Genomic DNA, 21,750 nt, shown 5'->3' on the forward strand with positions numbered 1-21,750 from the left:
TTGGTGACAAGGTCAAGGAGGCAGTCGCACAGCTGAAGGATCACCATAGGTGATCACCATGTGGTGGATGGCTCGCCCCTCTCGGTTAAGCCCCTTGTAGGGTGTTTCATGCGTGGATTGCTTCAACTGCAGCCTTCCCTATGGGCCCCCGCAGTGTCCTGGGACCTAAATGTGGTGCTGGCACAGTTGATGAAACTGCCGTTTGAACCGCTGCGCTCCTCTGTTAAGTATTTGACCTGGAAGGTCATATTCCTGATAGCGATCACGTCAGCATGCAGGGTCAGTGAGCTGCATGCATTGGTGACTTATCCTCCCTACACAAGGTTTTTCTATGACTGGGTGGTCCTACGAATGCGCCCTAATTTCCTGCCGAAGGTGGTTGCAGAATTTCACCTTAACCAGTCCATTGTCCTGCCCATTTTTCCCCAGGCCTCATTCCAACCCAGAGGAAAGGGCGTTGCGCACACTGAATTGTAAAAGGGCCTTGGCCTTCTACCTGGATGAGACAGCAGGCCATAGACAATCTGCCCAGCTGTTTCTCTTTTGACTCCAACAGGCTGGGTATGGCTATTACCAAGCAGACTTTCCACTTGACTAGCTGAATGCATCACCTTCTGCTATGGCCAGGCAGGGCTGTAACTGGTGGGCCACATCACAGCTCATTCTGTTAGGGCCATGGCCACTACTGTGGCCCACCTGCGTGCAGTTCCCATGGGGGAGATCTGCAAGACTGCAACATGGTGTTCTCTCCACACCTTTGCGGCCTATTATTGTCTGGACAGGGACAGCCGTTGTGATAGCAGATTCAGCCAGTCTGTCCCTAGAAATCTTTTTCAGCTGTGAATCCAACTCTTCCTACCTATGGCCCCATTTTGGGTTCTGGCTGTTCCTGATGTTACCAACAACATCTCTGTTGTGCCCGTTGGCATCTAGTTTGGTGTGTGTTGGTCCCATTGGTCTTAGGTCCAGCCTGAAGCTAGGGATTCACCCACATGTGAGGACTACCATCTTGCTTATCCTAGGAGAAAGCGAAGTTGCTTAGCTGTAACAGGTGTTCTCCTAAGACAACAGGATGTTAGTCCTCAGGAAACCCGCCTGCTACCCCATAGAGTCGGATTCCTTTGGTTTGTTTTATTTTTTCATGATCTACTTAAGAGACTAAAGATAGACCCCACGTGGACACATGGATAGTGGCATGCTGGGCCATAAGTTTTCCGTGCTGGGCGCCATCGGATGATGGTACCCACATGTGAGGACTAACATTCTGTTGTCCTAGGAGAACACCTGTTTCAGGTAAGCAACTTCACTCTGAGCTGTGTGAAAAATAATTTTACTTCGAATTGTTTTAAATGAGCTATTTGCTAACTTCATGGAGTACCTCTTAGTTGTCCTATTTGAGATAGTAAATAACTGATATACATTAACTTGTTAAAGTCCTTTCATTATTTTGTAGACCTCTATCATATCCCCCCCCTCAGTTGTGCCTTCTCCAAACTGAACAGCCCTAACTTCCTTAACCTTTCAATGCCTTAGCTGTTCCATGCCCCTTATCATTTTGATTGCCCTTCTCTGCACTTTCTTCAGTGCAATTATATCTTTTTTGAGATTCGGCAACCAGAATTGCAAACAGTATTCACGATGCGGTCTCACCATGGAGTGATACAGAGGCATTATGACATCCATCGTTTTAATAATTGGCATTGATCTGAGGTGTAGGAAAAGTTATTTAGGTTATGAATCTATGCAAAATATTACCAGGTCAGAGAAGCAGTGAGTGAATGTGACTGGCCAGATCATGTATGCCATACTTCATTTAAGAAAGTTAAGAATTCTATTACCAGTGAACCTTAATATCATATCAAAATTTAAATGGGACTTGCTTTTAATTTATTCTCACCTTAAAGGTTGCAATCTCTATCAAATCCTCAGTGTTATAGTCAGTTGCAAACACACACAATCTGATTCACTGCCTACAAATGACATAAATTTTTTTTTTTTACCAGTACTGGTGGATTTTGAGTCAGTGGACCTTAAAGATTTCTGTTATAGTGATAATACCTATAAAAACTCCATTTTGATCCAAAGCTCAATGCATCATTGAGATAACATTCTTATATTTGATTCAAAGAATTCCTGAATTCTTCAATTGAAGCCTCAAGGAAATTCCAGTGCATGCAGCTGGAAATCAGTATTTGAGAAGCAAAGCTTAACTGATCCTGCAATGAACATTATTCTTAGATTAAACAATTTTTTACTGAGCATAGACAAAGGAAAACATACAACCAGGGAGGCTCGTACTCTAGTACCATCCCGGAACATGAAATCTCACATGGTAACAGAGAGCGCATATACAAATTTTATTTCCCCCCTCACTGATCAACCCTCTCAGCCTCCATCGCCCCCCCCCCCCCTTTTTACCCCAGTTATCATGGATATTGATAATCAAGTTTCACATAGGCTGCTAAGAAGGGAAGCCAAACATACAATACAATCCAAGCGGGGTAGCAAAACTCCTGAAGGTGGGCAGTTACTCATTGAGGATCAAGCTTCATGCTTTATGTGGGAGAGATTGTATGTAAACATTCCAAATCTTTAAGAATTTACGTTGATGGAGCGGTGACGTTCTGGAGGCTGTTTTCCAACTGCAGTAACTTATGGAAGGCATTCCTCCACATCCAATGGGAGGGCGTGATTGCACTTTTCCAATGCAACAAAATCAGCTTTTTCCCCACAAAGCAGGCCTTCTGAATTAATAAGTGGGATTCTGCCCACGAACCACAGAAGAACATTTGGTTCTTCTACAACCAAATAGAAGAACTGTATGTGAGTGGGGAACAGGAGTGCCCAACAGGTTCCCCAGATAGGCCGTGATAGCAGCCCAATAGCCTCTGATTTCTGGACAACCCCAAAAGGAGTGAGATAAAGTGCGAGAGTCAACATAACATTTCGTACATTGACTTGTCTCCCTCAAGCCTACCCTACATACCCTGTTTCCCCGAAAATAAGACAACCCCCGAAAATAAGACCTAGTAGAGGTTTTGCTGAATTGCTAAATATAAGACCTCCCCCGAAAGAAAGACCTAGCAAAGTTTTTATTTGGGAGGTTGCCCGTCGCACAGAACACCAGAGCATGCAGCTGTGATTTTTTTACCCTGCAGGATTCACAGTTAGTTGTCATCACAAACCAGCATAACCAGACAACTATTCAGAATATGATAAATGTTCATTTTTTTGTTCAACAATGTATGAGAATTCTTCTTCATGGAAAAATAAGACATCCCCTGAAAATAAGGCCTAGTGCATCTTTGGTAGCAAAAATTAATATAAGACACTGTCTTATTTTCGGGGAAACACGGTAGTAGCTTCAGAGATAAATAAGCCCTCCACAGAAACTTATATTGCATCTCCCAGTAAGAGGAATTACTGGAAACCCGTGATATCTGGTGAAACCCTGTCTGAATCAGTCCCGGGGAGACCTTGAATACCCCGTCACAGTTCCACTTCTCTGCCAGTTGGCCCCCCCGGGCCATTAGAACTAATTTCTTCAAGCCCCTATGTGCTTCGACCAAGGTCAGTTTTGCTGTTTTCTCCAGCCGTAGAATCCCACTCACTACCTTAAAAACCGCCGGCGCCTTACATTCCAATGATAAGGAGCCCACATAATGCTGGAGCTGCAGGTATGTGAAGACCTGAGTGGGTCGCAGGGCGTATAGAGCACTCAGTTTGGCAAATGGGAGTAGCGCCCCCTTCCCATCCAAAACATGGCCCAGCTGCGTAATACCTTGATGTGCCCAAAACATGAAGCCTGTGGCCTGGGAACCCGGTATGAACCGTGCATTACCTTATATGGGAAGTAAATAAACGCATAGTGAGGGAATACGTAAATATGAACATAACCGTTTCCATGCCAAATGCAGTGGTTCCAACAATGAACATCATTCTTATTAGTGACTTTTCTGTATAGCAAGAGAGGCCAAAACTACATTCAAAATCCTGCCCATCAACTGGGGATTTACATTTGTTTCTGACTTCACCTTATCCAGGGATGGCCAACTCATGTCCTCAAAAGCCACAAACAGGCCAGGTTTTCCGGATATTCACAATGAATATGCATAAGTTAGATTTACATGCACTGCCTCCATTGTATGCAAATCTATCTCATGAATATTCATTATGGATAACCTGAAAACCTGGTCTATTTGTGGCTCTTGAGGACGGGAGTTGGCCACCCCTGACCTAATCAATTTAATCAGATAGGTTGTGAGTTAAACCCTCTTTGGCCTCGCCTTCCCTTTCATGTCCCTTGGCAGAGGTGCTCAGTCTCTCCAACCTATCTACCTAAATCAAAGAATAAGGACGATAAGTTATACACACCTTGGCCTCTATGCTAGTCATTGTAAATTTGATCAACTGTGATTGTAAATGTCCTTAGACCAATGTACTGTTAACTATTAGTTAAAACTTGCTTTGTAATCTGCCTTGAGGCCATTTGTAGAAAAAGGCAGAATATCAAATGTGTATAATTAAATACTAAGACAATGTGAAAGTTTTCAACCATGATTTTTCTGTTCAGTTTTGTTCATCAGTGTTAATGGGTTCAGGTTAAGTGAATGTTTTCTAAACCAAAAAAAATGTTTGCGCCTGGGGCAAATAATTAGCTACATATTTTAATGAACATCAAACTATGGTCACAACCTGTTGTAACTTTACCAACATCATCCTATGCATTGCAGCTGTTAGGAAACCAAATAAAAAAAAAATCATTTGCAGGCTCTGTCATGTGATAATTGTCCTTTGACTGTTCTTCACCTTAGAACTGAAGTTCATAGTCACAGGCAATATTGCATCATGGTAAAGCCTGCAGGGGCTATTTATTTGTGCCATGCTTATAATGCTTAACATGGTGCCTGAAATCCAGTGAAACACTAAGTCCAGGAAACACATGGGTTTCTGTATACCTGAGTAAACATTTCCAATAATATTTGTTGTGGATCCAAAAAGGAAGGACTGATACATGCTTATTTGCATGCCATTAATTACAAAGCGTAATTTTTGAGTCAGTAGCTATGCTATAGCAGAATTCAAGAGTAGTCTGAAAATCTAGTATGAGATAAGCATGTACATTTTAGTTATTTTGCAAAAGTTAGTGTCAAAATCGGTCGAACTGATTTATAGTAGACATTTTTCTGAGGTTACCATAATTCACGTGATGCTTCAAGCCTTAATGCAAACATGGTTATGCAGATGCTTTCATATAGGAGCCTGGCTGAAACTGGCCATACAGTTTCCAGCGATTGTATCTGCACTGTCACTTGGCAAAATTCAATAAGAAATTACCAAAGTCATGTTTATGCTTAACATTGACAACGTGTGTTTACATGTCTGCCATAAGGAGTTAAGTTAGTCATGGTAGGGCATGCTGTTCAAATTAAAAAAGAAACATGAGCTGTTAAAATCCTGAAAAGCTAAAGCAAAAATAAATTCAAATATTGGTTCTACACTTCAGGAGGTCTGGAAAAAGTATGTAGTTAAGTATGTTAAAGACCATGTGTACTTTGTATACATGCTGTGGAACTCAGAATATTTATCAATTTATTAAATTTTAATTGATAAGAATGTAAAGAGTAGTTTAGATTTTACTCAGATCATCATAATCCAAGTAACCAAAATTATGAAACACATTCTTTAGCAGCATTATCCTTTTTGAGTATTGATTTTCAAGCATATCTATTTGCATGACCTTTTAATGTCTCATCCTTGGTGTAGATAAAGGCACGCTGTGACCAGGGCAAGCCATGCCCTCAGAATAATCTTACTACAGATATGCAACTTTGCTTTATGGCCTGGTTGGGATCCAGATTTTTTAATATTCATTAAAAACCAACCCATTTGTTGCCTTTTTAGTACATAAAGAACTAAAACTAATTTTATCAGAAACTTTTTTTCTATGTAGAATTGCCTTTTCGGTAGTACTGAACTAAATGTTTTTTAAATTTTTAAATATGGCTTCTACTTTTGGGGCATTGATTGACAGTTATGTGCTTGCACGCTCATCAGTAAAGAATAACAAAGAATATGCTAAGTGTGTAAGGTAGTGAATTAGGAGGCAAAACTGAAATCATGTTAATGAGTTTTTTCTTTTTTGAAGGTTTTTGGATTCAAAACATAAAAACCATTACAAGATATACAATCTGTAAGTATATTTTCATATGCATACTTTGCAGAATAACTTGTTTGAAAAATAACTTATATGTGAAAGTGACTAATTTTTATATAATTAAGGACAAGCAGATAATGTTTTGCTGAATGTTGGTCCTGAAACAGTTCAAGAAATTTGAGGGAAAACTGATAGATTATGTGAATTGATGAGTTTAAATTGAAGTTTGGTGTAGTTTCATGGCTTTTAATTCATATTTTAATCCATAGCTGGGCCGTCAAATTGGAACAATATGCCTCCTGACTTCCGTCAGGAATCATGCCCAAAAAAATATAAACAAAAACTTAAAACATGGCTTTTCTTATAAGCTTTTACCTAATGTTCTTGCATCCTCACAACAGCAGTGGACATTTCCCCTCTGTACCTCCTCTCAGCCTTCTTTTCTTTAGCAAGGCCTTAATAATCTTCCTCCTAACCACTATAGCAGCAGTCATCTGCTCATCTTTGTAACATTTATTATTTTTCTCTGTACTATGACCTTTCTTTTACCACCTTTCTTAAATGCGTTTGCTCTGCTGCTTAATCTCTGATTTAACTAGTGTGTATTTTCTTATGCTTTCAACTGTTCTGTAGTTGTAATTAGCCTCGTTTTTGCTTTATTACTCTTATCTAGTTCAATTACTCAGTTGTTGCTACTCGTTATTTTAATTGTAAACCAATGTGATGTTACTAAACAAATGTCGGTATATAAAAGCTGCAAATAAATAAATATTAAATGACTTGGACTAGTGCCTGTTTTTAGAACCAGTAACCCTGAGGTAAATTGAAATGCAGTTAACTGTTGGACTTCTGTTTATGCGTTAATGATGTGTTGTGTACAGAAAAAAGCAGCATAAATGTATTTTAGTTTTGTACCTCTGTGTATAGCAATTGAGCTCTGTTTACACTGCTTGGGTTAAATGCAGGTGTGTGTGCATTACAAGAAATGTCTTGCTTTGTGTATATTGCTCCTATTTTAGATATTACTGAAAAATTTTATATATCCATAGATATATATAGAGAGAGAGAGAACCAGTACCAACAAGCGTGAGCACATCTCCCCAGTACTCGCCGATTTATACTGGCTTCTTCCGATAGGAGAACGTATTAAATACAATTGCAAAGATCACCTTTAATCTTATTTCCTTTGATACCTCACCCTGGAACAATGCTCCTCTATGGCTTTATTGTCCGTCCTGTCAGCTCTGCTCTACACAACAAAGCTTGCTATATGTACTCTCTTCCTTGCATGCCAGGCTGAGCATAACCAGAGACTGTACCTTCTCTGTGGCTGCTCCAATTATTTGGAATTATTTCCCAGAAGCCCTACGCACAGCAGACAGTGTTCAGACGTTTAAGACCCAGCTAAAAACTTGGCTGTTTAGACAAGCTTTTTACTAAGTCCACAGATGGTCTTTGTTGTCTTTTTGAGATCTTTTGTTTTTGTTGATTTTGATTTAGTGTTTACTGTTGTTTGTTTTATGTACATAGCCCAGGATATGTGCAATTAATAAATTCAATAAAAGTTAGAGAGAGAAAGAGAGGTGTGTGTGTGTGTCTACGGTATGGTTTTCCATAAACCCTGAGTATATAGATGAGAGGAGTTGAGAAGGCATAAGAAATATAAAATTATTGGAACAAATGATCAAAAAAGAAGCTATGTGCAACACATGAACTCACATTAATAATATAGCTTAGGATGGTACAGTAGAGATGTGTTGTACCTCCGTGGAGCCAGTGCTGTTAACATGATTACCTGTGCTCTAGACAGCATTAAAATGTGCAAGAAAGCACAAGTCCAATTGTTTGAATAAATATGATTTGGTAGGTTTTGGGAATTTTTTCTAGGTAATATTGTGGCTTTTAAACATTTTATTTTTATGTATAATTCTAAGCAAACAACTTGAAAGAGAAATATGGGTTAGATGATACATGAGTAGAAGCAGAAGCTCATTAGTAAGGTTCCTGCTTTCTCCCGCTGGAAATATAGTATTAGATAGCTAATCACAGATTCTCCAAGGACAAGCAGGGTTGGCAGACCTCACACATGGGTGACCTCATCTGCTGGAGCCTGGCACGCAAAACGTATGTCAAAGTTTCTGGAACTTTGACTGAGCCTCTCTAAGCACGCTCCAACATGCAGAATATCTCGCATCCATGTGATGTACCCTCAGTCTCTTCTTTTCCACGGAGCCCAGTGTCTCACGGCGAAGCTTAGTCTCTTAAAAATCTTTTCTCCTTCTGGAATATTTTGGCGTTCTCACTGTTTTCTGAAAGTTTTTTGCACCATTGGGATCGCATGGTCAATGCAGGGTCCCCCCAATTCTCTTCTCAATGTCTGCCAGGTTTTTCAACGTTTCGGTAAGTTTCCTTTCTCACTTGATCCCTTGACGTGGCAGTGCGCTTGGTGTCCACCGGCCATCAACGGCTGCTATCATCAATTTGGAAGTTGTGTCCCTTTTCTTTTGTAATGATGTCATCGAAGGGCTTCCAGCAATGCCCTCTGTTGCCAAGGACTATGTCTTTCATGGATCCCCATGATAGATGTGTCCTCTGCCCGGGGGCATCGAATGACATTCAGGGTTGTAGCATGTGCATCCAGATGACTCCAAAAGGATGCCAGGTTTGTTTAGAGAAGATGAACCAGCTTTTCAGGCTCTGGAAGGATCAAGCCATCGACAGCGAGGGACCTCTGAGCCTCCACTGGTCCTGGTGACTGCCACTGATCCTCCTCTTGGTTCCAGAGGGTCTGGTCATGTCTCCTGGATCCCAATCTGTCTTGGCGAGGGCGATCTTTGAGGAGGAGCTGGAGAGGGAAGTACAGCAGGCTGTGGAAAAGGCACCTCAAGGCCTCAGTGTCTGTGCCTGTCTCCTCAAGCCGCTGCTCAAATCCCTGCATGTGCTCATTGGACTGCTACAGATACCTTCACTGGTGTCTGTGTTCAGGGCAGCATCAAAGCCGCCATCAACCAATCCAGTGGACGTCCCCAGTTCCTAGGAGGAGAAAGCTCCCCCAGTGACTGGGGTGGCCTCGGGGACAGAGCACTTAGGGGTCTGTCCCCTGTGAATGACAATGAGGATGATGATCCGTATGGCCCCTGGTTGGGGGAGGCTCCTCAGATGTTTCAGATCCCAATTCATCTGATGGCCTCCCCTCTGACCATCTCATCTCAAGGGCAGAAGGAAATCTCCCTAGGAAGACATTTCATTCGTAGGCTTTGTCATGTTAATAGCGGAAGCCATCCTATTTATGTTATGGATAAAGGAGGATACCTGGCACAAGATGCTGGTTATTTTCTAGTACATATAGCCTCCTATGGATATCATGGCAGTCCCAGTGGAGTTGATGAGGATGTGGGGAAAACCCCTCTTGGTGGCTGTCATGAATAGGAAGACGGATGCAATATATCTTGTCCAGAAGGGTCTTGAATTCAACAGGTGGCAGCTGCCACACCAATTGGTCATGTTCGAATCTGCTCTCAAGAAGGCCAAGTGTTTTTGGACCCATTTACTCAGCACTCCCGGGAAAGAATCAGAGGACAATGGATACCCTTGGGAAGAAAGTGTTTCAGATAGCTTTGCTTATCGCCAGTATATGCAGGACATCCTGAAGCAGGTGCAGGAGGTGGCCAAGAAGCTGCAACAGCAGCAGGATACCCTCCAGAACTTGGTGCACAAGGGTCTAAAGTGTGGGAAAACACTGGGTCTGCTCAACCTTCGATGTTTTCGAAGTGGCATCGAGAATCTCTGCTTCAAGGATTTTATCTCTCTAACATGTCCTGAAGTTACATTAACCCAGTTAATATTGGGGTAATTGAAATCTCCCATTATTACTGCACTACCAATTTGGTTAACATCCCTAATTTCTCTTAGCATTTCACAGTCCGGCTAACCATTTTGGCCAGGTGGGCAGGAGTATTCGCAGAGAACAAGCAGGATCATAGTCCTTGCAGATAAGTGACTACAGATGGAGCCCTGATACGGAAAACTTATGTCAAAATTTCACATGAGCTTGCCCTATACCATGTGTGGTCCCTCTTCAGTCTCTTATTTTCTGCGGGGCTGTAAACCTCGCGGTATGATTGAGCTCACGTTGGCTGTTTTTTGCCTTGTGGAAAAATGTTTGCTTTTATGTTTCCTATCTGTGCCTTCCTGTAGCGTCCCTAGTCTGGGTTTTCGACATTTCAGGTAAGTTTCCTTTCATGGTTGATTTCCCCCCACGGTGGTGGTGCCTCTGTGCCCACCGGCCATTGACACCTACTGCCATCGCTTTCAACTTTGCGGCCCTTTTGTTTCACCCCGTCATGGCCATGTCTGGTTTTCGCCGATTACCTCTGTTCCCAAGGACCATGTCTATCACTGATCCCAAAGGGTCGTCTGCTGCGACTTAACAAGATAGATCAGCTCTTGGGGTAGAGGGAAATCCAAGTCATCGACATTGAAGGACCTTGGAGCTGCACCGATGGACACCACGCCATCAACATCGGTGGGACAGTATGTTCTGTCAATGCCGCTGGTGGATACAGGTGCCAGAGATCGACTGCTATTGATTTCCACCAGGCCGAGGACTCCGGTTTGTCATCTTGGACATCAGCACCTGGGAAAGACTGGGCCGAGCATTGAGGGAAGCCTAAGAAGCATCAGCACTGGTCCAAGGGGATGCATCAGCTTTTGCCACGATGCCCCAAAAGCTTCCCGTGGCATGGAGAGCCCATCCTCTATAAGCCCAGGATCTGCGATGGTCACCATCTGTCCTGGTGCTAGTTGCTGATCCCCCTCACGGGTCCAAATATCTGGCCACCCTTCCTTCCATCCAGTCGGCATCGGCAACGTTTGAGGAGGAACTGGAGCGCAGAGTCCAGCTGGCAGTGGATCGGGTGCTTGCAGGGCTTTGGCCCTGTGGCACAGGTGGCACTGGAGCCGGTGCTGCCCATCCTTGTACTGCTTCTGGAGAAGCTCATTGTGCTCACTGGTGTCTGTTCACAGCATTAATGCCCGTGGGACACTGAAACCACCCCCTACCAATATGGTGGCTATTGCCAGTTCCTCAGAGGAGGAAGTTCCACCGAGATTGGCAGAGACACCAAGACCTGTAGCCCCCTCATCCAGTTCTACCAGTGCCTGCACCTCTGAATGTAAGCCGAGCACCTAGTGCCCCATCCCCTGTAGCATACAGTGAGGATGAGGGTCCCTATGACCCCTGTGGGGGATGATCTGTTGAATACTCCTCCAAGGACTCTGATGGACTTCCATCAGACCCTTTTCCTTCAGATGAATGAAAGTCTCCAACTGAGGGCTTAATGTTCGCAGGGTTTGTGAGCTGATGGCAGAGGCCATCCCTTTACAATTTTTGATAGAGGAGGATGCCAGGCATAAAATGCTAGAGATCCTCCAGTTCATGGAGCATCCTTAGGAGATTGTGATGGTCCCGGTACACAAGATCCTTAATGAGTTACTGCTAAGGATATGGGACCACCCCCTCATAGTGTCTCCCATTAAGAAGGTGGACAGGTCTACCTCGTTCAGATGAATGCCAGATTCAATAAATGTCAGTTGCCTCACCAGTTGGTGGTGGTTGAATAGACTTTCAAGAGGGCTAAGTGCTCTCTGACCCATTCTTTGGCCCCCCCCCCCCCCCCCACCCCCGGGAAAGGACCATAGAGCGATGGATGCTGTTGGGAGGAAGGGGTTCCAGGACACCATGCTTTTTTTGCGTGCATCGCTGCCTACCCAGTTCTACATGAGCCAGTACTTGGCAGACATCTTGAAGCAGGTGCAGGAGGTGGCTGAGCAGTTGCCTCAACAGCAGCAAGACACTCTGTCGCTGGTGCACAAGGGTCTGCAGTGTGGAAAGCATGAGGTCTGTATACCTACAATGTTTTTGAGACTGTATCAAGTCTTTGTAATGGGAATGGGCGCCCGCAGAATGGCATGGCTGAGGGCCTTGGATCTCCAACCGGAGGCACAAGAACGACTTGCTGACATGCCGTGCACTGGAGAGAATCTCCTTGGAGATAGGTTGAGGGATGCTGTGGCCCAACTTGGGGACCACCGCATCCCTCCAACAATTCTCCGCTAATACTCCAGATCCATCCTCATTCAGGAGGCCATTGAGACCCGGGCCAAGGAAGTCTTTCTTTCACTAGAGGAAGTACTATCCTCCACCTCATCGATCCCATCAACACCAGTCAGAGCTCCTTTGGCAGTTCCAGGCAGCAAAGAGCATCAAAAACCCTGCCAGCTCCTCAGTCAACTCTGGGGATGGGGTTTTGACTGGGTCGTAGGGAGCATAGGCCAGTTGTTTGTACCTGAGAAAATGGACCCTCCAGTCAGGGACAGGCTGCAGTTCTTTGCAAACCAGTGGCCCAGTGTAACCTCAGACCAATGAGTTCTGTCCATAGTCCGTCAGCAGTACCAATTGAATCTATTGGGTGTCCCGCCAAGTTTCCCTCCGTTCCCGCATTTGGGGCCGGTAGTACATCAGGAGGTACTACAAGTGGAGCTCTCCTCCCTCTCAACGGCCGGAGTAGTCAAGCTTGTATCACCAGGGCAAAGAGGGCGGGGATACTACTCCAGGTACTTCCTGATTCCAAAGAGAACAGGAGGACTCTGTCCCATCCTAGACCTAAGGGCCTTAAAGCAAGTTTCTTTAAAAAAAAAAAAAAAGTTCAATGTGGTTTCCCTGGGCACCTTGATCCCCCTTTTACAAAAAGGGGACTGGCTATGCTCCCTCGACCTAAAGGATGCATAACTCACATCAAGATCTTCCCCAGTCACAGGAAGTATCTCAGATTTGTGGTGGAAAGAGGGCACTTTTGTGAACTGTGTGTTGCCATTCGGGTTCGCATCTGCTCCACGTGTCTTCACAAAATGCCTGGCCATGGTGGCAGCGCACCTAGCACACTGGGAGTGTATCTTCCTGTATCTGGACGATTGACTGGTCAAGTGCATGTCTCAGGCAGGGGCCATCAGGTCCATGCGGTTGACCATTTGGGTGTTAGTCACTAGGGCTCGTTCTCAACTACCCAGTGTCCCATCTCAGCCCATTATCTCAGTTGGACTTCATAGGAGCCTTGCTAGACACGGCTCAGGCCAAAGCCTTTCTGCCCCGACAGAGGGCTGTCGCCTTGGGGACAATTGCCGCAGAGATTCACAGAGCCCTGGTACATGTTGAGGCGGTTGGGCCATATGGCCACAACCATCCTTGTTACTACTTTGGCATGTTTACGTATGCGCAGAGCACAATGGATCCTGAGGTCACAGTGGCGCCAAGCAACTCAGAGCGTCCAGGATTGTAGCAGTCACCCCATCTCTCCTGATTGCGGGTACTTTCCAATCTGGAGCAGGGTATCTTGATTCAGAGTCTCCCCACTCAAATTTTCTAACCACGGATGCATCTACCCTGGGGTGGGAAGCTCATGTAGATGGGGTCTGTACCCAGGGTCTTTGGTTTGCTCAGGAACCTTCTTGTCAAATCAACTTCCTGGAGCTTCATGCGACCAGGTACACCCTATGGGCTTTCAGAGATCGGCTGTCCAACAAAGTTGTCCTGATCCAGACAGACAACCAGGTAGTCATGTGGTATGTCAGGCAGGGAGGCATGGGACCATACCTCCTGATTCAGGAAGCAGTCTAGAGCTGGTTGTGGACCCTGTCCCACGGGATGGTGCTCAGGGCCATGTACCTGGCTGGGACGGAGAATGTGGAAGTGACAGGCTGAGTCGAGCCTTCAGACTCCAAGAGTGGTCCATGGACTGGGGGTAGCAAATTGGATATTCTGCCTCTGGGAAAGCCCAGACGTAGTTCTGTTCGTGTTCCCCGTGCAATAGGAAGGTGCCTCGGTTCTGCTTTCTATACAGGTCAGATGGCAAACCAACCTCGGACACCCTTGCACATCGTTGGGGCAAAGGTCTTCTGTATGCATATTCTCCAGTTCCCTTAGTGGCGAAGACTCTCTTGAAGCTTTGTGTGCACAGGGGGACTATGATTCTCATAGCCCCTCATTGGCTGAGACAGGTCTGGTTTCCACTCCTGCAAGAGTTGGCTATATGGAAACAGATCATTCTGGGGACTTCCCCAGATTTCATCACGCAAGATCAATGCAGGCTGTGGCATCCCAACCTCCAGACCCTATCACTCACAGCCTGGATGTTGAGAGGTTGATTTCTGCAGCCACTTGATCTTTCAGAGGATCTGTCTTGGGTCCTGGTGGCTTCTAGAAAGCCTTCTACTAGAAAGTCCTACAGGCTGAAATGGAAGAGGTTTTCCTTGTGGTGTGAGCAGAAGGTCCTGGATCCATTCTCTTGCCCCACACACATACTGCTTCATTAACTTCTACACCTATCGGAGGCTGGCTTGGAAACCAACTTTTAGAGTTAATCTGAGTGTAATTGGGGCATACCACCATGGTGTAGATGGTACAGCCATCTCTGTACAGCTTATAGTTGTATGTTTCATGCAGGGCCTGCTTCTATTGAAGCCTTCCCTAAGGCATCTTGCTGGACCTCAACTTGATGTTAGCTCTGCTGATGAAAGCTCCTTTTGAGCCACTGCGCACTTGTGACCTGAATTACCTATCTGGTGGCGGTCACTTCACCACGCAGGGTCAGCGAGCTTCAGGCTTTAGTGACTCATCCACCTTATACTAAATTTTATCATGACAGGGTGGTCTTGCTTACGCACCCTAAGTTCCTGCCTTAGGTGGTGACGGATTTCCATCTTAACTAGTCAGTCGTCCTGCCAATATTCTTTCCCAGGCCCCATTCGTTCCATGGTGAACAAGCACTGCATAGTTTGGGACTGTAAATGAGCCTAAGAACATAAGATATGCCATTCTGGGTGAGAACTAGGGTCCATCAAGCCCAGTATCCTGTGTCCAACAATGGCCAACGAAGTCGTCAGGTTCCTCCAGGTAAAGGATGTTTGATTCGTCGTCCTCGGCAGAGGGGAAGGACCGATCCAAGCATAGAGGGAAACTGAGGAAGCATTGGCATCCATCCCTGTCTATGCACAGTGCCAGGCATGGGGATGCACCAGCTTCTGCTGTGATGCCCCCAAAGTGACTCCCATAGTGAGGAGAGCTAGTCCTCTATCGATGCCAGGGGTATGCCACAGTGTCCACCGGTCCCGATGCCCACCACTGATCCTCCTCTCTATTCCGAAGAGGATCTGGTTACAACTTCTGGGAGCCTGTCCTGCCATCAGCGATTTTTCGAGCAGGAACTGGAGAGGACAATGCATGACATCGTAGAACCAACAGCATCAGTACTGTTGCTCCTCAAGCCGCCTTGAATCCCGGCATATGTTTACAGTAAGTTACCGACTGTCCCTGGTGTCTGTTCCCGGGGCAGCATCGATGCCCTGTGGGGCACCAGCATTATTACCAGCCGATCTGGTTGTTGTCCCCTGTTCCTCAAAGGAGACACCCCCAATACTAGAAGCAGCACAGGAGCCCAGAACAAAATATCCAATCAAAGTGGTGCCTACACCTCTGGCCGGGGGCAGAGCACCTAGGCCCTGTTACCAGTCAATGACAGCAGAGATGAGGGCACCTATGATCTCTAAGGAGATGAATCTTCCATGGTTTCAGATGATGTTTCGGATGGTCCCCCCTCAGAACCATCTCCGCCGGAGGACCTCTCCTTTGCATGTTTCTTTTTTTTATGAGATAGTGAAGGTCATCCCATTTTAGTTCATGACTGAAGAGGCACAAAATGGCAGATATCCTCCAGTATGTGGAACCTCCCAAGGAGATTGTGGCAGTCCCAGTGCATGAGATCCTTGTGGAAGTACTGATGAGGATGTGGGTACACCCCCTCACTGGGGCGTCCCGTTAACAGGAAGGCAGATGCGATTTATCTCATCCAAAAGGCTCTCAGAATTGATATGCAGCTGCCCCACCAATCGGTGGTCGTTGAATTCGCTCTCAAGGACACATGCTTTCATACCCTTTCTTCAGTGCCTCTGGGGAAAGATCAGAGTGCGATGAATGCTCTTGGTAGGAAAGTGTTCCAAGGCCCGCATAGCAGCCTACCAGCTCTACAAAAGCCAGTACATGCACGACGTCCTGAAGCAGGTGCAGAAGGTTGCTGAATAACTACTTCGGCAGCATCAAAACACCCTCCAGTCACTGGTGCATAAGGGTCTGGTGGTATTGAGGGTCTCTGCAGCGGCAGTTGGCACCCACAGACTCTGTCTGCAGGCCTCAGATCTCAGACTGGAGGTGCAGGTGCAACTAGCTGACATACACATACAATAGAGAATCTCTTTGAGGATAAGGTGAAGGTTACAGTGGCCAATAAAAAACAGTTGCCTTTTGAACCTACTTGACAATCTGGCGCCTATAGAACATAAGACATATGCCATACTGGGTCAGACCAAGGGTCCATGAAGCCCAATATCCTGTGTCTAACAGTGGCCAACCAAGCCATAAGTACTTGACAAATACCCAAACATTAAATGAATAGATCCCAAGCTACTAATCCTTATTGATTAATAGTTTATGGACATCTGCTCTAGGAACTGATGCAAATCTTTTTAAATCCATATACACCAACTGCCGTAACCACATCCTCTGGCAGTGAATTCCAGACCTTAATTATGCATTAAGTGAAAACATTTTCTGTAATTTGTTTTAAATGAGCTATTTGCTTACTTCATGGAGTCCCCCTAGTCCTTGTATTATCCGACAGTGTAAATAACCGATTCACATTTACCCGTTCAAGTCCTTTAATGATTTTGTAGACCTCTATCATATCCTCCCTCAGCTGTCTCTTCTCCAAGCTGAACAGCCTAACCTCTTTAGCCTTTCCTGATAGGGAAACCGTTCCATCCGCTTTATCATTTGGTCGCCCTTCTCTATACTTTCTCCAGTGCAACTATATCTTTTTTTTTGAGATGCGGTGACCAGAACTGCACACAGTATTCAAGGTGTGGTCTCACCATGGAGCGATACAGAGGCATTATGACTTCCACCATTTTATTCACTATTCCCTTGCTTTCCTAGCTGTTTTTGTTACTATGAGTCCTCTTGATGTCTGCACTACCTACTTTGTTGGAGGCTGGTGTGCCACACAGTTTTTATTAGTGCAGGTATGCTTTGGTTATGAAAACATTGGTTAACACTTGTATAAGCAACATTGTACCGTGGACAGCTTTTCTGGTGTTGCTAAACTTTCGAGCAGGTTGTCTGCTATGATTTTTCACTGTTTTACAAATCTGATCAGTTTTTAGATCAGAGCTTTCCAAAGTGTGTGTCGGGACACATTAGTGTGTCGCCTGTAGTGTGGAGGTGTGTCGCCCGGTCCACAGGGCCGGCGGAAGCAGGGAACTATAGCAGGAAGATCGGCGGGCAGTGGTGGAGCTTACATCACCACGGCCCGAAGAAAAGGGTCACGTTCACTCCTCCTCCTTCCTGCCTGTGCAGCCCTGGAAGAAAAACGTTGCCGGAGCCGCATGGGCAGGAAGGAGGAGGAGCATCTGCGTACAGAAGAAGAGCAGCATTAATGGGCCGTTGCGGATCCCACGTCGCGACGGCCCAAGAAGAGGAGGAAACCTGATAGCAGGGCCACTGCGGATCCCACGTCGCGGCAGCCCGAGATGAGGAGGAAACCCGATAGCAGGGCCGCTGCAGATCCCATGTCACGGCCAGGGAAGATCAGGGCCTCTGAAGAGCCCATCCTTCGGCAACCCGTGCAGAGGGACAGCATGTGCCAGTGAGAGCCTGTGCTTGAGCAAGAGAGCATGTAGGAGTGAGAGAGCCTGTGTGTGTGAGAGTGAGACAGCATGTGCACGAGAGAGACAGTATGTATGTATGTATGAGCGTGAGAGCTGTGGATGTGTGAGATTGCATGTGAGTGAGAGCCTGTGTGTGTGAGAATGTGTGAGATAGCGTGTGAGAATGAGAACCTGATTGTGTGTTTGAGGGAAGACAGATGGAGAGAAAAGAAATAGAAAAAAAGACCCTGTAAAAGGAATTGGCAAAAAAACAAGAAAGGAAAGGTGGGAAATAAAAGCCTGTGACCGATTAGAAAACTAAGATCAGACAGCAAAGGTAAAAAAAAAAATTACTTTTTAGTGATTGACACATGTAATCTTTGGGAATGTGCAAGAGTAGCACTTTCTCTATGTCGATCTCACAATGTACGAGATCAGCATGGAGGAAGTGGAAGCCTGCAAATATTTATTATGAGATAGGTTGTGTTGTGAAACATTTTATTTATGTATATATTTAAGGAAACATACATAAATTGTTGAAATACATTTTGTTCGTTTAACCTTTAACTTCTGGTTTGCTGGTAGACTGAATTACTGTGTCACGAAATTATGTTTGTCTAAAAAGTGTGTCACCAACATGAAAAGTTTGGAAAGCTCTGTTTTAGATAGTTCTCACAGATTTTTCTTAGTCTTCCAGATCTTGCCTTATATCAACAGTTCCATGTAACTTCCATTTCTTAACAATTTTTCTGACAGTTTTGCTAGTGGGAAGCATTGAGAGCTTTTCATAGCCTTTCCCTGCTTTATAAGTGTGAATTATCTTCAATTTCAAATGTTCAGACGGTTGTTCAGAAGAGTTCATGGTGTGGAAAGTAGACAAACAAAGTGTTTGTTGAAATATGGACTTGTCTTCATCTGACTAATTAAAGACCTAATGAGTCAATATTTGGGCCTTGTTAACTTTAAAATAAATAAAAAGTAATAATGAATCAACTGGAAGAATGTCCAAACTTTTGCACATGCCATATTTACTTTTTTTAAATTTTCAGTCTGTTAAAAATAAGTAAATAGGAATTTTGCATTAAACTTTGCAGAAAGATATTACGTTTAATTTTATTTCATGTAGGGGTTGTGTCAGCTTCTGTTTACTTAGTGTTTTGAAACCTACAATTTGACCAGAGATGTCTAAACTTTTGCACCCAGCTGTATGGGTTCAGCTTGTATGTTTTATGACCATTCAGGTAGTAGTTTTCTTTTTGCAGTTTCCTCAACCAGGAAACTAAGCAAATTGCAATCTGTTCTGTCACATTTTTCTGCACAGTCCACTAGACAAAATGGTGATAAGAACTGTTGATCATTTTGTGTACCTAACTTCAAGAATCCTGAAATGGCACTCTGTATCTCAAGAAGGTTTTGAAAAATTACCTGCAAAAAAATGACATTCTTTAGTAATTCTGAGCAATAATATATAGTGTATGGTGCTGGTATAAAAAGTTTGCCAGTTTAAGACTTTTCTTGAGAGATTTTACTGGCTTATTCAAGATGTAGAATTTCTCAGAGTTCAAAACTGCTGTGCTGCTTACAACTAACTGCAGGAGGAGATCAGCATGACTGACTGCTTAGTCCTTGTTGGACTCCAGACTTGCAAAATTGAAATTCCTGGAAAAAAAAATCTACCTAAGCTGCTGGAGGCACATTAACATAGTTTGATAAATAACAGGGCAGTGCAGTGGGTGGAGCATGAGAAAGTACCACGGCCAAAGAGCTTGTAGTAGCCTTCGGAACAGTATTAAGCTGGACCCAAAGACAACATAGAAGTAAAACTTTTTTTTTTTTTTAAATTAAGTGTGTGTGTGTATGTATATATTGAGGATGAGCCCTGTGTTAATGGACAGTGTGATATCTTAAGTGGGTCTTTTCTTAGTGTGTGTACACAAAGAGCTATGTTAAATCATTTATTAAACTGCTAATTGCTCTAGTGCTTAAGTGGGGATATAGTGCAATATCTTTTGTGCAATGATATGTTGTGTGCATTACATCTTGGGATATTGAGTTAATTAGGTTTAAGTTTTCCTCAAAATGATTATCCAGGTTATTAATCATTTTTTGCCCTAATCCAATTTACTGTTGCTTTGTTATGAACCAGCATACCTTTGATACTTCTGTAGAAATTATGTATGTATTTAATTTTTTCTTTCTATGGGTCTGTTTTCATCCTCGACTCCTTTTTCCAAATTTTAAATGGTTGTACGCTTATATTCTGATGGTAAATCACTGGGAAGATGAAGTCACGTCTTTAAGAATGCTTGAAGCTCTGCTTGATGTGCATTAAAAACTTCATTGCTTGTCAGGCAGAACACTGTTATGTCAGCTGTTCATTTAAACTATTGCAACTATTCAATTTTCAGTTTAGAGAACAATTTTAAGATTTTGTTTATTTTAAGCCAAATATAGCCTTTGCTTCCTGTGAACTAAAGCTAAGATTTTCACCCATATTTTATTTTTATTTTCAGAAATACTATTTGGTTCATACTATTCTGCATTAAAATCTATAAATGGAAGGTTTTGCCTTTGTGTACTTTTCTTCCTATAATGTTTTTTTTAAAACAATAATTAAGCTATTTATCCTTTGGATATTTTGGTTTCATCATTTATTTACTCAAAATATTTAAACAGGAAAAGATTTGCCATCCTTATAAGATGTTCTAAAATTAATCTTTATGGAAACTTTTGTACCATTTTGTATTTTATGCTGTCAGCCATGTGTTTCATTACTGGATTGATGTAACCTGGTGTGGTGAACTGATGACTTTTGTGTACTAAATGGAGAATGTAGACAGAACAATTAAAATTTAGATGGCAGCTGGAAGATGGCACTGATGGCCTGGTTGTTGAAAGGGTAATTCTTCAGCCACTTAACCTTTCGGAACCAGTTTCCCATGTCCTGATTGCTTCACGGAAGTCTTCCACGAGAAAATCCTACCTTTACAAATGGAACAGGTTTCAGTCATGGTGCTCTTCTCAATCCCTTGACCCCTTTACCTGTTTTACCTCGAAGTTTCTAGACTATATCTGGCACTTGTCAGACTCAAGTCTAAAAAGGTCCTCCATCAGAATGCATGTCATTGCGGTAGCCACCTTCCATAAAGGTATCGGGGACATTCCTATTTCAGTAGAGTCTCTCGTAACATGTTTTCTGAAGGGCTTGCTTCACCTCAAGCCTCCACTATGCCCTCCGGCCCCTTCTTGGGACCTCAACCTGGTTTTGGGTTGGCTCATGAAACCACCATTCGAGCCTCTCCATTCCTGTGATTTTCGCTATCTCACATGGAAAGTGATTTTCCTTTTGGCAATCACTTCTGCTCGCAGAGTTAGTGAGTTACAGGCTCTAGTTACCTATCCACTTTACACTAAACTTCTGCAGGACTGGGCAGTACTCCGCACTCACCCTAAATTCTTACCTAAGGTAGTATCGGAATTTCATCTCAATCAATCCATTATACTACCTACCTTTTTTCTCAGGCCCCATTCCAATCCAGGAGAGCAGGCTCTGCATACCCTTGACTGTAAACGGGCTCTAGCGTTCTACCTAGACCGTACAGCTGCCCACAGGAAAAGTACTCAATTGTTTGTCTCTTTCCATTCCACCAAATTGGGGTAGCCTGTGGGTAAGCAGACTCTCTCCTCCTGGTTAGCGGACTGCATATCCTTTTGCTATCAGCAAGCAGGCATTCCACTTCAAGACCATGTCAAAGCACACTCTGTGAGGGCCATGGCAACTTCAGTAGCACACTTACGCTCTTTGCCGCTTCCTGACATTTGCAGGGCTGCCACCTGGA

The 21,750-nt window shown here is 44.1% G+C and overlaps 1 protein-coding gene across 1 annotated transcript in view; it reads left to right on the forward strand.

Annotated features, from left to right (window-relative positions):
* PTEN (phosphatase and tensin homolog) overlaps positions 1 to 21,750 on the forward strand; it is a 251,174-nt gene that overhangs the window by 123,247 nt on the left and 106,177 nt on the right. The window contains exon 3 of the mRNA XM_029609813.1: positions 6,149 to 6,193. Within this exon, the coding sequence (XP_029465673.1) occupies positions 6,149 to 6,193 (45 nt within the window). The remainder of the gene's footprint in view (positions 1 to 6,148; positions 6,194 to 21,750) is intronic.

The sequence above is a fragment of the Rhinatrema bivittatum genome, chromosome 7 (genome assembly GCF_901001135.1).
Source record: "Rhinatrema bivittatum chromosome 7, aRhiBiv1.1, whole genome shotgun sequence".
NCBI lineage: Eukaryota > Metazoa > Chordata > Amphibia > Gymnophiona > Rhinatrematidae > Rhinatrema > Rhinatrema bivittatum.